Below are 17,859 nucleotides of genomic sequence, written 5' to 3'. Positions count from 1 at the left end.
ATTCTATTCTTGGTTCACAGGTCAGTAACCTCCTACTAAAGCTGAGACAAAAACTATTTGAACTAGGGGACAAACCGGGAAGGTTTGTCCCCAGACAACTAAAGGGCGCACAGGCGAATACAGCAATCCATGAAATCTGGTCTAAGGCGCGTACTTTGCTGACAGACCCTGAAAAGATAAACAACTGCTTCAAAGAATTTTACTCAGAGTTATATTCTTCCAGATCCGATGCTTCTGGAACTGATGTATCAGCCTTCTTTGATTCCGTCAGCCTGCCAAAACTTGATGATAGAGCCAAAAAATTATTTAACTCAAATTTCACACCAGTGGAAATAATGGAGGCAATAAAAGCTCTCCCACCTGGAAAGGCTGCAGGCCCAGATGATTTTGGCTGTGAATTTTATAAAACCTTCAGTGAAGCTCTCACCCTTCTTACTCAGGATGTTCACTGATTCAACAGAAAATGATATTTTGCCAAAATCATTGTATGAAGCCACTATTTGCGTTCTGTTGAGAAAAGGCAGAGGCAACAGATCCTGCAAATTATAGACCAATAGCATTGCTTCATTTTCATAAAAACATTATCACCAAAGTGCTTGCTGATAGGTTGATCAAACATGTAACAACCATTATTCACCCGGATCAGACAGGATTTATCCCCGGCAGGTTCTCTTTTTCTAATGTGCGCAGGCTACTGAACATTCTTTATGCAAATCAGGGGAGGGGCTCCAGGGCAGCTGTTATATCACTAGATTCTCAAAAAGCATTTTACCAAATAGAATGGTCATATATGTTTGAAGCACTCACTAGATTTGGATTTGGCAACTCATTTATCACCTGGGTCAAAATGCTCTACGCCTGCCCAACATCCTCTATTCTGACCAACAGCGACAAATCCAGTCCCTTTGAACTACATAGATCTGTCTAAGGGTTGCCCACTCAGTCCTTTGCTCTTCGCTGTCACCCTTGAACCCCTGGCGACAAAAATAAGGGCTCATCCTAATATCCAAGGTCTTAAAGTAGGAAACATAGAAAGTCGTATTTCGTTATATGCAGACAATGTACTTTTATACCTCTTGGACCCGGTAGCCTCTGTCCCTAAACCTCTAGACTTAATCAATTCATTTGGCAAACTATCTGGCTATTCAATAAATTGGGGAAAAAGTGATCTCATGTGTATCGCAGATAATTTTACAACAAGGGAGCTAGAGAGGACACCATTTAAAGTGGTGCATGACCACTTAACTTAACTGGGACTAAAAATACCTAGAAATCCAAAGCTCATCTTCAAGCTAAACTACAGTGAACTGGTTGCAAAGCTAAAACAAAACATGGAGAGCTGGAGAATACTGTCTCTTTCTATGATGTGGCGTATTAATGCCATAAAAATGTTTTTTTCTCCCCAGGTTCCTTTATCTTTGCCAGAATCTCCCAATTTGTATTACCTAATCATTTTTTAAGACTTTAGACTCTATAATCTTGTAATTTGTCTGGGGTTACAAAAACCACCGTATTCGTATAGCCCACTTGCAAAAGCCCAAGGAAAGTGGCGGCTTAGGCCTAACCATCGTCAAGCATTATTACTGACCTGCAAATGCCAGAGCATTAACGTACTGGCAACTGGGCAGTGGCTAAATATGGAACACAAGTCTTTCAGTTTATGTCGATTTAGGACTCGTTTTACTGTGGATATAGATACTTTTGTACCTGTTTCCTCTAGCATCTTCACAAGGTCCTTTGCTGCTGTTCTGGGATTGATTTGCACTTTTCGCACCAAAGTACGTTCATCTCTAGGAGACAAAACGCGTCTCCGCCCTGAGCGGTATGATGGCAGCGTGGTCGCATGGTGTTTATACTTGCGTACTATTGTTTGAACAGATGAACGTGGTACTTTCAGGCATTTGGATATTGCTCCCAAGGATGAACCAGACCTGTGGAGGTCTACAATTATTTTTCTGAGGTCTTGGCTGATTTCTTTTGATTTTCCCATGATGTCAAGCAAAGAGGCACTGAGTTTGAAGGTAGGCCTTGAAATACATCCACAGGTACACCTCCAATTGACTCAAATTATGTCAATTAATCTATCAGAAGCTTCTAAAGCCATGACATCATTTCTGGAATTTTCCAAGCTGTTTAAAGGCACAGTCAATTTAGTGAATGTAAACTTCTGACCCACTGGAATTGTGATACAGTGAATTATAAGTGAAATATTCTGTCTGTAAACAAGTGTTGAAAAAATTACTTGTGTCATGCACACAGTCGATGTCCTAACCGACTTGCCAAAACTATAGTTTGTTAACAAGAAATTTGTGGAGTGGTTGGAAAACAAGTTTTAATGACTCTAACCTAATGTAAACTTCCGACTTCAACTGTATATGAGAGGGCCATTGACCCAGACGCAGAACTCGCTCTCTTTGGCTGCTCAGAGTCTGTTCTAAGATCGTCGTTTGAGGAACAACAGGCTCTGATGTTTGGAATGATGGTTGCAAAAAATAAATCCTCACAGAATGGAAGTCACCCACCCCCCTTGCTTCAGTAAATGGCCAGCAGAAATGATTAACACAATTAACTTGGAAAATATTTGTTTTTTTAGGAGAAACTCCTCCAACAGATTTCTCAAGGTTTGGGTTCTGTTTCTGGACCGTCTGGACAGAGACTGACTTTGAAAACTGACTAGGAACCCTTACTGCTGTTGTAACTGTCATTGTTTTTCTCTTGTTGTCCCAGGTCTTGCCTAAGCAATACTTCATTTAATATGTCTGGCAGCTGTGTTTTTCTTTCCTTTTTTTTTCTTGTGTGGTTTTGTTTGTACAAAATTGCAAAAGAAAATCCTTTCAAATAAAATATATAGTACATATATATAAAAATGCTAACAGATCCCCAGATGGGCACATTTTATAGGCCTATATTTGCGCGCAGGCCTAGGCCTACTTCTATGCATAATCAGGTGCGCGCCCTTACTCAACACTGACAGGAGCGCTACAAATAAAAGACAATTCATAAATTGACAACTCGTAAATGGAATGAAATGCCTAGGTGGTGCGGTCTGAAAACAACGTGTCCACTCTGACAATGAGAACGGTAAAAGACTAATAATAATATATTGAATGCATTAACAGAAATTACCGTAACCAAACAAACATTGTAGATTAGAGATTATGGCAATTAACGGTAAATGTACTACTGGTGATACTGGTGTGCCATCCCCGCAGCCTCCACAATGGATTAGTCCACTCACACAGGCATGAATCAGACATCGTGACACCTGTCTGATTTATATATTTGCGACTGTTTGACTAAAAAAATCTTGGTCGACCAACAGCCTATCGACCAAACAAACGACCAGTTAACTAAATGGGGTCAGCCCTAGTGTGTATGCAGTCAACCTACCTTGGGGTTGAGTCGTGTGATGTCATGACGCTTCTCAGAAAGGTTTAAGAGCTGGGAGAGGTAGATGTTGAGACAAAAAGACGAGGAAATCAACAATGTCATACCCAGCAAGCACACAACCACCACACAACATTGTCTCAACGTTGACTGCAAGTTGTGTGGCAAAAATGTGATTAGAGGAAACAAAACAATGAGCGTTTATTTACAAAGAACAATATACTGTTTGCATTGCTTCTTCATAACACCACACAGTAACGTAGTTAATACCAAACGGAATGTAAGCTTGACTAATGGTCATTTAGTAGCTATATAAAAGACTAATGGAAGAAGATGGCATTAGCTCAATGGTTTGCAGGTTACGATACAAAACACTGTTGTTCACGGATCATTACATTTCTGCCAGAACAAGTAAACAAACAAACAAACACACATACACACACACACACCTTTGTTTTTGGTATTATAAAAGTGTAAGGGAGAAATTAAAATCTGTTTCAAATGAAATGTGATTTCCATTTCATTGCAATTTGTGAGTATAATGTTTAATAAAATGGATCATTCAATAAATGTATTCCATTTAAATGTCCATTTTATCTCCATATGGACAGAAGTGGGAAACCTTACCTTGTAAGGGCCGTTGTGGATGCAGGTATTTGCTTCACCCGAGAAGTAAAACGCCCCATTCCAAAAATCAAAGCCTTAAATTAGGACAATGATTAGTTGATAAATTGAATTAGGAGTGTTGCTGCTTGGCAGGAGAAAAAGCCTGCACCCACACCAGTCCTCTCAAGGTGGTGTGATTAGACAATAAATTAACTTTGCGGAGTGGCAATACGGTATGTGGGCTTCTTTTTATACATATGTATCGACTGATGTTCCCAGCACCGGGGTCATGTTCATTAGCGCACGCAAAAGTTTGAAAAAGATTTGCAAGAACATTTAAACGAGGGTAGTCCTCCCTCCCCGTTTCAGTCTGCTTAGTTGCCAACCCAGTTCACATTTTGGATGTGTGAATTGCTTTTTTCCAAATACAGTAGTCCTTTCCCCCCCAACTCACCAGGAACTTATCTTGATGTTTGGACTTGAGCATAGCAGCCACTTCCTGTAGGTTGCCACGGTAACGTTGTTCTTCCAGGAGAGGCAGAAAGAAGACAGAGATGATCCGCTCAGTGATGTAGGTGAGGTCAAAGTCATAGTGCCTCGCCATCACTCTCTCCATCACACGATTCACACTCCTGGAGGAGAGGAGAGGGGGGAAGGAGGAAAAGGGAGAAAGAGGGTCAATTACTCTATCACTCTCTCCATCATCTGCTGTCTCTCTTCATTTCTCCTTCACCACCCACTCAAAGATTCACATTTCTTACTGTGAAACCATAAAAACAAAAACAATCACTTTGTGTTTTTCATCTGGCCAGGTCTTCATTACTTCATTGGCAAAGTGGGCAAAATTAGGCAGGAAATGCCAACAACTAAAAGTGATCCATCATACTCATGCATAAAAAAACGAATAATGAAAGAAAAGCAATGTAAAGCTAGTGTGGGAGAGGTGGAACAATTATTATTATTTTTGATCAATAACGTCAAACCTGGCATTGACAACTTAGATGGAAAGCTACTGAGGATGGTAACTGACTCTCTAGCCACTCTTATATTTAATCTGAGCCTAGAGGAAAGTCTTTGTCCTCAGGCCTGGTGGGAAGCCAAAGTAATTCTGCTACCCAAGAGTGGAAAAGCAACCTTTACTGGTTCTAAAAGCAGACCTATCAGTTTGCTGCTAGCTCTTAGCAAACATTGTAGAATAATAGTGAAGGCATCAAAACTATTAAATAACACATATGGAATCATGTAGTAAGCAAAAAAGTGTTAAACAAATCAAAATATATTTTATATTTGAGATTCTTCAAAGTAGCCACCCTTTGCCTTGATGACAGCTTTGCACACTCTTGAAATTCTCTCAACCAGATTCATGAGGTAGTCACCTGGAATGCATTTTAATTAACAGGTGTGCCTTGTTAAAAGTTAATTTGTGGTATTTCTTTCCTTCTTATTGTGTTTGAGCAAATCAGTTGTGCTGTGACAAGGTAGCATTGGTATACAGAAGATAGCCCTATTTGGTAAAAGACCAAGTCCATATTATGGCAAGAACAGCTCAAATAAGCAAAGAAAAACGACAGTCCATCATTACTTTAAGTCGTGAAGGTCAGTCAATCTAGAAAATGTCAAGAACTTTGAAAGTTTCTTCAAATGCAGTCACAAAAACCATCAAGCGCTATGTTGAAACTGGCTCTCATGAGGACCGCCAAAATAATGGAAGACCCACAGTTACCTCTGCTGCAGAGGATGTTCATTAGAGTTACCAGCCTCAGAAATCAGCAACTAACTGCACCTCAGATTGCAGCCCCAAATAAATGTTTCACAGAGTTCAAGTAACAGACACATCTCAACATCAACTGTTCAAAGTAGACTGGGTGAATCAGGCCTTCATGGTCTAACTGCTGCAAAGAAACCCCTACTAAAGGACACCAATAATAAGAAGAGACTTTCTTGGGCCTAGAAACATGAGCAATGGACATTAGACCGGTGGAAATCTGTCCTTTGGTCTGATGAGTCGAAATGTGAGATTTGTGGTTACAACCGCTGTGTCTTTATGAGATGCAGAGTAGGTGAACGGATGATCTTCGCATGTGTGTATCCCACCATGAAACATGGAGGAAGAGGTGTGATGGTGTGGGGGTGCTTTGCTGGTGACACTGTCAGTGATTTATTTAGAATTCAAGGCACATTTAACCAGTATGTCTACCACAGCATTCTGCAGCGAAACACCATCCCATCTGGTTTGCGCTTGGGACTATCATTTGTTTTTCAACAGGACAATGACCCAAAACACACCTCCAGGCTGTGTAAGGTCTATTTCACCAAGAAGGAGAGTGGTGGAGTGCTGCATCAGATGACCTGGCCTCCACAATCACCCAACCTCAACCCAATTGAGATGGTTTGGGATTTGTTGGACCGCAGAGTGAAAGAAAAGCAGCCAACAAGTGCTCAGCATATGTGGGAACTCCTTCAAGACTGTTGGACAAGCATTCATGAAGCTGGTTGAAAGAATGCCAAGAGTGTGCAAAGCTGTCATCAAGGCAAAGGGTGGTTACTTTGAAGAATCTCAAATATAAAACATATTTTGATTTGTTTAACACTTTTTTGGTTACTACATGATTCCATATTTATTTAACAGTTTTGATATCTTCACTATTATTCTACAATGTAGAAAATAGTAAACATAAAGAAAAACCCTTGAATGAGTTGTTGTGTCCAAACTTTTAACTGGTACTGTATGTGTAACTGTTAAATGTGCACACACACACAAACACACAGACACACAGACACACACACACACACACCCACACACACACACACACACACGTTGATGTTTTCACATTCATGCAAATTGTAAAGTATTTTGTCTGTAATGTATTTTTCGTTATGTGTCAGACCCCAGTAAGACTAGCTGTCTCCATTGGCGTTGGTTAATGTGGATCCTAATAAATCTAAATCACTCCACACTCACACTCCATACACTACCTGCAACGGATTGAATCTTGTCCCAAGTCCTTCACTACTGACTGAAAGAGAACACGTCCTTCACTACTAAGTAGAAATATAACAAGTCCTTCACTGAACAAAAATAATAAACACAACATGTAAAGTGTTGGTCCCATGTTTCATGAGCTGAAATAAAATATCCCAGAAATGTTCTGTACGCACAAAAAGCTAATTTCTCTCAAATTTGGGGCACAAATTTGTTTACATCCCTGTTAGTAGCATTTCTGCTTTGCCAAGATAATCCATCCACCTGACAGGTGTGACATATCAAGAAACTGATTAAACAGCATGATCATTACACAGGTGCACCTTGTGCTGGAGACAATAAAAGGCCACTCTAAAATGTGTTTTGTCACAACACAATGCCACAGGTGTCTCAAGTTTTGAGGGCACATGCAATTGGCATGCTGATTGCAGGAATGTCCACCAGAGCTCTTGCCAAAGAATTGAATGTTCATTTCTCTACCATAATCCGCCTCCATCGTCGTTTAGAGAATTTGGCAGTACGTCCAACCGGCCTCACAACTGTAGATTGTCTGAGACCAGCCACCCAGACAGCTGATGAAACTGGGTTTGCACAAGCGAAGAATTTATGCACAAACTGTAAGAAACCGTCTCAGGGAAGCTCATCTACATGCTCGTCATCCTCACCAGGGTCTTGACCTGACTGCAGTTTGGCCTCATAACCGACTTCAGTGGCAAATGCTCACATTCGATGGCCACTGGCACGCTGGAGACGTTTGCTCGGTTTCAATTGTACCGGGCAGATGGCATTGTGTGGGCGAGCAGTTTGAACAGAGTGCCCCATGGTGGTGCTGGGGAAGTGGCATGGGCAGGAATAATCTATGGTCAACGATCACAATTGCATTTTATCGATGGCAATTTGAATGCACAGAGATAACGTGACGAGATCCTGAGACACATTGTCGTGTCATTCAGCCACCGCCATCACCTCATGTTTTAGCATGATAATGCATGGCCCATGTCACAAGGATCTGTACATAATTCCTGGAAGCTGAAAATGTCCCAGTTCTTCCATGGCCTGCATACTCACCAGACATGTCACCCATTGAGCATGTTTGGGATGCTCTGGGTTGACGTGTACGACACCGTGTTCTAGTTCCCGCGTTATCCAGCACCTTCGCACAGCCATTGAAGAGGAGTGGGACAACATTCCATAGGCCACAATCAACAGCCTGATCAACTCTTTGCTAAGGAGATGTGTCGCGCTGCATGAGGCAAATAGTGGTCACACCAGGGACTAACTGGTTTTCTGATCAATGCCCCTACCTTTTTAAGGTATCTGTGACCAACAGATACATATCTGTATTCCCAATCATGTGATTAGGGCGTAATTAATTAATTTCAATCAACTGATTTCCTTATATGAAGTGGAACTCAGTAAAATCTTTGAAATTGTTGCGCGTTGCGTTTATATTTTTGTTCAGCGTAGAAAGAGAACAAGTCCTTCACTAGTAAAAATGTGTTTGGTACCTGGGAAGGGAGTTCCTCTTCTTCTGGGACGGAGACTTTGTGGAGCCCTGCTGAGAATGAGGGAAAGAGATCAACTATTTTAGTTTGGGGCTTTTGTAGTACAGTACCGCAGTGAGTATCAGAATGTAAAGACAGAGTGGAGAACACCTTACTAATGCCAAACTAAGTTCAAACAAAGCAAAACAAGAACGACATGAAGGCAGGAGGACAGAGTTAAATGAATCTCACCAGGTCTGGTGCTGGGATGCAGGTGGATGTCACCTGAAAGACAGAACACAGGTAAGTACAAAATCTATCAATACTAACACACTTTTTGAATATAGAGTACTGTACTTTATTAATACATAGGGGTATAAAGGACTTAAATATCATACATATGTCATACAGAAGATACCTGTTGCATAATGATGGTAACGAAAAACATTCTCCTCCATACACACATGCTGACCACACAGACAGTTTTTGCCAAGTCATGTGGCTCAGCAGATAGATAGTTCTTGGGCTCTGTCTAGGAGGAGGAATGAACAGGATAGGGGGATGAGAGAGGGAAGTGTGCTAATGGAGGGGATTCTCTCACTCTCAAAGGCTGGAGAGGAACCACTGATGCTGTCATGCTGTCTTCAGAGATTTACCCCTTCCATATGACAGAGTAGAGGGGCGTGACTCCAGAGTACACCTTCCATATGACAGACTAGAGGGGCGTGACTCCAGAGTACCCCTTCCATATGACAGACTAGAGGGGCGTGACTCCAGAGTACCCCTTCCATATGACAGAGTAGAGGGGCGTGACTCCAGAGTACACCTTCCATATGACAGACTAGAGGGGCGTGACTCCAGAGTACCCCTTCCATATGACAGACTAGAGGGGCATGACTCCAGAGTACCCCTTCCATATGACAGACTAGAGGGGCGTGACTCCAGAGTACCCCTTCCATATGACAGACTAGAGAGGCGTGACTCCAGAGTACCCCTTCCATATGACAGACTAGAGGGGCGTGACTCCAGAGTACCCCTTCCATATGACAGACTAGAGGGGCGTGACTCCAGAGTACCCCTTCCATATGACAGACTAGAGGGGCGTGTCTCCAGAGTACACCTTCCATATGACAGACTAGAGGGGCGTGACTCCAGAGTACACCTTCCATATGACAGACTAGAGGGGCGTGACTCCAGAGTACCCCTTCCATATGACAGACTAGAGGGGCGTGACTCCAGAGTACCCCTTCCATATGACAGACTAGAGGGGCATGACTCCAGAGTACCCCTTCCATATGACAGACTAGAGGGGCGTGACTCCAGAGTACCCCTTCCATATGACAGACTAGAGGGGCGTGACTCCAGAGTACCCCTTCCATATGACAGACTAGAGGGGCGTGACTCCAGAGTACACCTTCCATATGACAGACTAGAGGGGCGTGACTCCAGAGTACCCCTTCCATATGACAGACTAGAGGGGTGTGACTCCAAAGTACCCCTTCCATTTGACAGACTAGAGGGGCGCGATGCCAGACTAGACACACATCGGTTTGCACTCTGCAGCATCATGTCCCAGAGATGAATCTGTGTAAAGTTCTCTGTATTCCTAGACAGAAATGTGTCGTCCTCTATACTTCTCATAATTGCGATCCGCACAAAATGTGATAATACAGAATGTATGTTGTCCTCAATGTTCCATGAATTTATATTGATCAAGTTTGATCTTTTTGGTCATGAAGGAAAGGAGATTAGGAAAATATGCCATCTCAGATATTGGGACACAACCCGAGTCCTCCCAAAACCATAAGCTGAGGTCCTATTCTCTACCCCTCTTCCTGGCCTGCACTTCCCCTCATTGCTGAAATGGTCTGGTGTAAGAAATAGGGTAAACCCCCACTAGCTTAAGCTTACCTTACACCAATATAATATATGGAGTCGAGCAAGTGCACACTGCAGACATTGGAGAGGAGGATAGGGGAGCAGAATGCCGCCCCAACAGTTAAATGTCATTTTATTTTACCTCTGACCTCATTACATCATTGCACTGACAGGACGTGAGTGGCATTTGACCTTTGACTAAGGTCTACTAGTTGTTGACAGGTGAATGTCAACATGTTACGAATGAAATACCAGACAGAATCACCTCAAGAAGCAGCTTTGAAGAATGTTATTGTAAAGCACTTTCCACATTAACGAAAACCTCAAGAGCTTTATATACAATTTATTAACATCATTACACTTTCCAATCTGTTTATTGGACGGTCACCCCATCCCTTTCTATCTTTATCTGAGAGATGGAGAGAAAAGAAGAAGAGAAAAGCAGGAGGGGAAGGGGAGGACGGGGGTAAGGCACCACATTACATCTCCCTCCCTGGTTGGCAGTTACACAGACGTTTCCTGAAAGCACAGAGGCCTCCTCTTCATTCCACACACTAATGAACACATGAAGATAGAAGATTCACTCACTCCCGCCCGTGTGTACCAGTTCTAAGTCATTAATACCATGTGATGCACACACATCAATATACAAAGCAGCCAGACCGTGACCCATTCACCCTGACTAAGCCATCTCTGCCATTTTGTGTTAAACTAGACAAAATCTAATCTTTGTTTTTGACACACTGCAGATTACTGGATTGAAAACTCGACATAGCAAAATGTGAAGAGGTGTGATATGAAACTAAACAGGGAGTCAGAGAGAAGCGAGGGAGGGAAAGAGAGAAGGACAGAAACACGAGCGATGGGGTGAAAGTTGTTTGTGTGAGAGAGTTGTCTTTCTCTCCCTCTCTCACACATACAACTCTCCCTCGCTGGTGTTTCTGGTGGCGGGATGGACAGGGTGAGGAGAAAGAGTGAGAGAGAGAGAGAAAGAAAGAGAGTAAAAGAAAGAGATAAAGAGAGTAAAATAAGAGAGAAAAGAGAGAAAGAGAAAGAAAGAGTCAGATTGTTTACTGCTGGGCTGAGGGAGCTTCTGCAGGCAGCTCTTTAAACACCATCATCAGCCAGTTGAACAGCCCTAGATCACAGCTGAGTTTACATCTTCACTTCAACCACTCCACTCTGCTGCCTGCCCTAACATGACAAGAAAAAAACACAGAGAGAGAAACACGGACAGAGAGAGTGTGCTAGAAAGGGAGTAAGAAGGGAGGGAGGGAAAGGGAGAGTCAGAATCAGAGAGGAAGAGATAGAGAAGAGTTGAGAGAGGTTTGAACATGAAGAAAATATATATTTTTTAATTTCTCCTTGTTACTTTTGATGTGTTCTACTCACTGTCGCAATGTGGGAGACATTGGCTTGCCATTTCCCGAAAAAGCTCATTGAATGTCAATTCAATTGAGGGAGAGAGAGAGAGTGGTATAGAACCCTGGTATAGAACAGTAACATTATGCCATTATAAAATCGATGGCAGAGTTCCAGTGGAAGTGTGTGTGTGTGTGTATGTATGTACAGTGGGGAGAACAAGTATTTGATACACTGCCAATTTTGCAGGTTTTCCTACTTACAAAGCATGTAGAGGTCTGTAATTTTTTATCATAGGTACACTTCAACTGTGAGAGACGGAATCTAAAACAAAAATCCAGAAAATCACATTGTATGATTTTTAAGTAATTCATTTGCATTTTATTGCATGACATAAGTATTTGATACATCAGAAAAGCAGAACTTAATATTTGGTACAGAAACCTTTGTTTGCAATTACAGAGATCATATGTTTCCTGTAGTTCTTGACCAGGTTTGCACACACTGCAGCAGGGATTTTGGCCCACTCCTCCATACAGACCTTCTCCAAATCCTTCAGGTTTCGGGGCTGTCGCTGAGCAATACGGACTTTCAGCTCCCTCCAAAGATTTTCTATTGGGTTCAGGTCTGGAGACTGGCTAGGCCACTCCAGGACCTTGAGATGCTTCTTACGGAGCCACTCCTTATAGTTGCCCTCGCTGTGTGTTTCGTGTCGTTGTCATGCTGGAAGACCCAGCCACGACCCATCTTCAATGCTCTTACTGAGGGAAGGAGGTTGTTAGCCAAGATCTTGCGATACATGGCCCCATCCATCCTCCCCTCAATACGGTGCAGTCGTCCTGTCCCCTTTGCAGAAAAGCATCCCCAAAGAATGATGTTTCCACCCCCATGCTTCACGGTTGGGATGGTGTTCTTGGGGTTGTACTCATCCTTCTTCTTCCTCCAAACACGGCGAGTGGAGTTTAGACCAAAAAGCTCTATTTTTGTCTCATCAGACGACATGACCTTCTCCCATTCCTCCTCTGGATCATCCAGATGGTCATTGGCAAACTTCAGACGGGCCTGGACATGCGCTGGCTTGAGCAGGGGGACCTTGCGTGCGCTGCAGGATTTTAATCCATGACGGCGTAGTGTGTTACTAATGGTTTTCTTTGAGACTGTGGTCCCAGCTCTCTTCAGGTCATTGACCAGGTCCTGCCGTGTAGTTCTGGGCTGATCCCTCACCTTCCTCATGATCATTGATGCCCCACGAGGTGAGATCTTGCATGGAGCCCCAGACCGAGGGTGATTGACCGTCATCTTGAACTTCTTCCATTTTCTAATAATTGCGCCAACAGTTGTTGCCTTCTCACCAAGCTGCTTGCCTATTGTCCTGTAGCCCATCCCAGCCTTGTGCAGGTCTACAATTTTATCCCTGATGTCCTTACACAGCTCTCTGGTCTTGGCCATTGTGGAGAGGTTGGAGTCTGTTTGATTGAGTGTGTGGTCAGGTGTCTTTTATACAGGTAACGAGTTCAAACAGGTGCAGTTAATACAGGTAATGAGTGGAGAACAGGAGGCTTCTTAAAGAAAAACTAACAGGTCTGTGAGAGCCCGAATTCTTACTAGTTGGTAGGTGATGAAATACTTATGTCATGCAATAAAATGCAAATGAATTACTTAAAAATCATACAATGTGATTTTCTGGATTTTTGTTTTAGATTCCGTCTCTCACAGTTGAAGTGTACCTATGATAAAAATTACAGACCTCTACATGCTTTGTAAGTAGGAAAACCTGCAAAATCGGCAGTGTATCAAATACTTGTTCTCCCCACTGTATGTATGTATGTATGTATGTATGTATGTATGTATGTATGTATGTATGTGTGTGTTTTACGTAACAGGAAGTGATGACATCATGACCATGTGACCTGTTTACCAGGGTCATGTTCGGGAGCAGATAGAAACAACTTGCATAGAGACTGACACGATTCCCTGTCCTACATGGCAGAGAAGCATGTCTGTCCACATGGTATATTTCTATGTGAATGTTCTCTAACATTGCGTCCCATTGAACGTAACCCAGATGAGCAGGAAAACACAATAGTTCTAGGCTACGTCCCAAATGGCGCCCTATTCCCTTTATAGTGCAATACTTTTCACCAGGGCCCATAGGGCTCTGTTCCCTTTCTAATGCAGTACTTTTCACCATGTCCCATAGGGCTCTGTTCCCTTTCTAATGCAGTACTTTTCACCAGGGCCCATAGGGCCCAGTTCTCTTTTTAATGCAGTACTTTTCACCAGGGCCCATAGGGCCCAGTTCCCTTTTTAATGCAGTACTTTTCACCAGGGCCCATAGGGCCCAGTTCCCTTTTTAATGCAGTACTTTTCACCAGGGCCCATAGGGCCCAGTTCCCTTTTTAATGCAGTACTTTTCACCAGGGCCCATAGGGCCCAGTTCCCTTTTTAATGCAGTACTTTTCACCAGAGCCCATAGGGCCCAGTTCCCTTTTTAATGCAGTACTTTTCACCAGGTCCCATAGGGCTCTGTTCCCTTTCTAATGCAGTACTTTTCACCAGGGCCCATAGGGCCCAGTTCTCTTTTTAATGCAGTACTTTTCACCAGGGCCCATAGGGCCCAGTTCCCTTTTTAATGCAGTACTTTTCACCAGGTCCCATAGGGCTCTGTTCCCTTTCTAATGCAGTACTTTTCACCAGGGCCCATAGGGCTTTTGGTACACATCTCTAGTTTTTGAATAGAGATTCATCCCACAGGGTAGGAAGCCACTGTTAATTAATTGGTTGTAATAATGGTGGTAAACTGGATAAAGTGATGGAGTAAGCCACAGGAAGGAAAGGATGCAGACAGACATGGACTGAAGCCCCTCGAGATTGGTGTTGAACACAGTAGCCTAGCACACACACAGACACACAACTCATGAGTCAACAGGATGCAATTTGCAGGACACCGTCAGAGTCGCTTAACCTTCCACACCCGCAAACATGCTTGTGTTGTGTGTATGTAGCCTATTTACACTAATATTGTATACGCACGTACACATGTTAACATGGATGGGGCACGCACGTTCACACACACGCTCACACACACACACACACACACACACACACACACACACACACACACACACACACACACACACACACACACACACACACACACACACACACACACACACACACACACACACACACACACACACACACACACACGTGTCCAGGGCAGCAGCAGCCTGAGGACCTTCATTAGTTCCTTTAGCCAGTGTGCTGCTAGGGCCATCTGGTTACATTTGCCTTGTCCATCAGCTAGACTAGCTACTACTTACAGAGGTGCCTGCCCGTCCCCCATCCAACCCTCAGGGACTACTGACTGGTATTACACAAGTACAGCTGCCCATGTGGCCCTCCCTACAGCCAGCATGAGACAGAGAGGCCAAGTCATGGGCATAGAAAGCAGAACTAGAGAAAAGTACCTTCCTCAGTGCAGTTGTGACCTTAACAACCTAGTAGAACACTACTGTGATGGAAAGATGATTGGATTCCAATGAATGGGAATGCCACATATGACTGCAAAATACCACTTTAAGATGTTGCCAATGCCATCATGGCACAGTATAAATGGATTCCAATGAACCACAAAATACTTTTTCAGGACACAGACATCTTGCTCAAAATTGTGCCAAGCACGAGCCTAACTAGATGAAGCGGATAGATAAGTGCATCACTACTGCCTTCCTGAGACTTGGGAGTGCTGTATGCCAAGATCCAGAGATCTAGGCTATTGGGGCGTAATTTCCACTCAAACTACTTTCTGACCCTTTTTTGCTTATTGTAGGCCTACTATTGGATATTCAATGTTGGTCATTGGCTGTAACTTTGTCTGGCGCTATTTTGGGCCAGGTCTCAGCAGCAGGAAGGCAAAAGGCAAATAAAGAAAGTGGCTGGGTATTCTGAGTCAGTGGGACCAAAGACTAATTCTGACTGTTTGAGTCAGAGGTTAGAGGTTACTTTCTGTCTGTCATCCAATAATAGGTTTTATCAGGACGACTTCCAAGACAGAACTGACCTAATTTCCAGTTGCTAATGCAAAAAGAGAGGGAAGAGAGGAAGAGCGGGAGGAGAGAGGGGGAAGAAGTGAGTAACTCATCCACTTTTAACATAGTGAGGTAACCAATTAAACCCTGAGATTATTGAGCTGAGAATATTCTAAGACAGCAGTTCAGACAACTGACACACACAATCTCCACTCCAGCTCTGTCTGACTCTCTCAAGGATCTTATAATATATTACATCTTATATATTCTAAGCATCTTCTTCTCTCCTCTTAACCACTGTGTAATTGAGTCAGAGACAGACAGCGCAAACTTTTCAACATTCCACCAAGAGCACAGGCTAGATTTAGAAGCCATGTTGCTGTGAATAAGTAAGTAGCCAGTGAGAAAGCATGCTCTTCTCTCCCTCTCTCTGTTTCCGTCTGCCTGCCTGTCTGTCAGGTCCTTATGTACAGGGGCTCCAGTAAAATTTAGACTAACCACAGTCATGCCGCCATGGGACACAAGCATGTACCTCCCCTCCCCCTTTCCCCCAAATAAACATGACTATAACGAGATGACAAAAGACACAGAGATTAAGATAATGCATGAGAGGATGGGTGGGGGGGGGGTATGAGGCATGGGGAGGAGAGACATTGGATAGAGGGAGTGGGCACACAAAGCTGAGAGGGGAGAAAAAGCTTGGAGGAGAAGGCGGGAGAGCAAGAGCATTTGGGTGAAAGAGAAGGGGAGACCTTGCGGTAGACAAGAGAGAAATAATGATAGAAAGTGAGAAGGGGAGAGAGAGAGAGAGTGAGCGAGCAAGCATGTGAGTTAGTGAGTGAAAGAGTGCTTGGGGGGAAAGAATGCTTGAAAATGCCTTTCAACCATTGAGACCAGACAGAGATTTTGGTAGACCTCCTTACTTTAGACCCTACACTGCTCTGAGCGCTGATCAAGGCATTTGTTTCTTTGTTCATCCGTCAACTCAGATCTCTACTTGCTGTTCTTGTAACAGCTTTACAAAGTGTACAGACCCTGCTATTTCACCATGTTTTTTGACACAGGCAAATACTCAAGTGTGCATGAAACCTGTACACACAAACCTGTCTCTCTCTCTCTCGCTCTCTAACCCTATTATGCTTCTGGATATTCCACTTGCTCTCTCCATGACAGACTGACCAGGTGAATCCAGGTGAAAGCTATGATCCCTTATTGATGTCACCTGTTAAATCAACATCAATCAGTGTAGATGAAGGGGAGGAGACAGGTTAATAAGGATTTTTAAGCCTTGAGACAATTGAGACATGGATTGTGTATGTGTGCCACTCAGAGGGTGAATGGGCAAGACACAGAAATGTAAGGGCCTTTGAACAGGGTATGGTAGTAGGTGCCAGGGGAACAAGTTTGTGTCAAGAACAGCAACACTTCTAGGTTTTTCACTCTCAACAGTTTCCCGTGTGTATCAAGGATGGTCCACCACCCAAAGGTCATCCAGCCATCTTGACACAACTATGGGAAGCATTGGAGTCAACATGGGCCAGCATCCTTGTGGAACACTTTCAACACCTTGTAGAATCCATGACCTGATGAATTGAGGCTGTTCTGAGGAAAAAAGGGGGCGGGGGGTGCAACTCTATATTAGGAAGGTGTTCCTAATGTCTTGTATACTCAGTGTCACTCATCTAGCCAACTTCCTAGGCAAAAGCAACTATATTTCATTCATAAAAATCGATTAAACCCTAAGAATCGAAAAGTCATGCCCGTAACAAAAAAAACAACTAGAAGACCCTATAAGCCTCAGTAGTACCAGAGGTCTTGCCATGGCCACAGCACGGAAAATAGCAACCCTCTAATCCCAGTTAGATGAGGCCTATTGTTGTCTGTAACTCCCAGCTCAGCCACACAGGAAATGAAAAACCCTGGGTAAATATTAACACACACGTTTGTGTGTGGTCACATTTTCCCTTTATTGCTTCCATACTAAGTGGGGAGAAGGCTTAAGACATTTACGCAATATGCATCCACTATAGCATATAAAGTGCATTCGGAAAGTATTCAGCCACCTTGACTTTTTGCACATTTTGTTACATTACAGCCTTTAAAATGGATTAAATAGTTGTTTTCCCCT

General features: G+C 43.2%; 1 protein-coding gene across 3 annotated transcripts in view; it reads right to left on the bottom strand.

Moving 5' to 3' along the window:
- LOC106583608 (tensin-2) overlaps window positions 1-17,859 on the bottom strand; it is a 47,606-nt gene that overhangs the window by 26,865 nt on the left and 2,882 nt on the right. For 2 of the 3 annotated variants that reach the window (XM_014167989.2, XM_045705423.1), the window contains exons 2-5: window positions 8,713-8,745; window positions 8,485-8,534; window positions 4,448-4,625; window positions 3,391-3,441 (exon numbers count right to left, since the gene is read on the bottom strand). In XM_014167989.2, the coding sequence (XP_014023464.2) occupies window positions 3,391-3,441; window positions 4,448-4,609 (213 nt within the window). In that variant the 5' untranslated portion in view covers window positions 4,610-4,625; window positions 8,485-8,534; window positions 8,713-8,745. The remainder of the gene's footprint in view (window positions 1-3,390; window positions 3,442-4,447; window positions 4,626-8,484; window positions 8,535-8,712; window positions 8,746-17,859) is intronic. The other variant, XM_014167991.2, reaches the window with a different exon arrangement.

The sequence above is a fragment of the Salmo salar genome, chromosome ssa22, assembly GCF_905237065.1.
Source record: "Salmo salar chromosome ssa22, Ssal_v3.1, whole genome shotgun sequence".
In the NCBI taxonomy this organism is placed as follows: Eukaryota; Metazoa; Chordata; class Actinopteri; order Salmoniformes; family Salmonidae; genus Salmo; species Salmo salar.
This window is presented reverse-complemented; position numbering and strand designations above follow the sequence as displayed.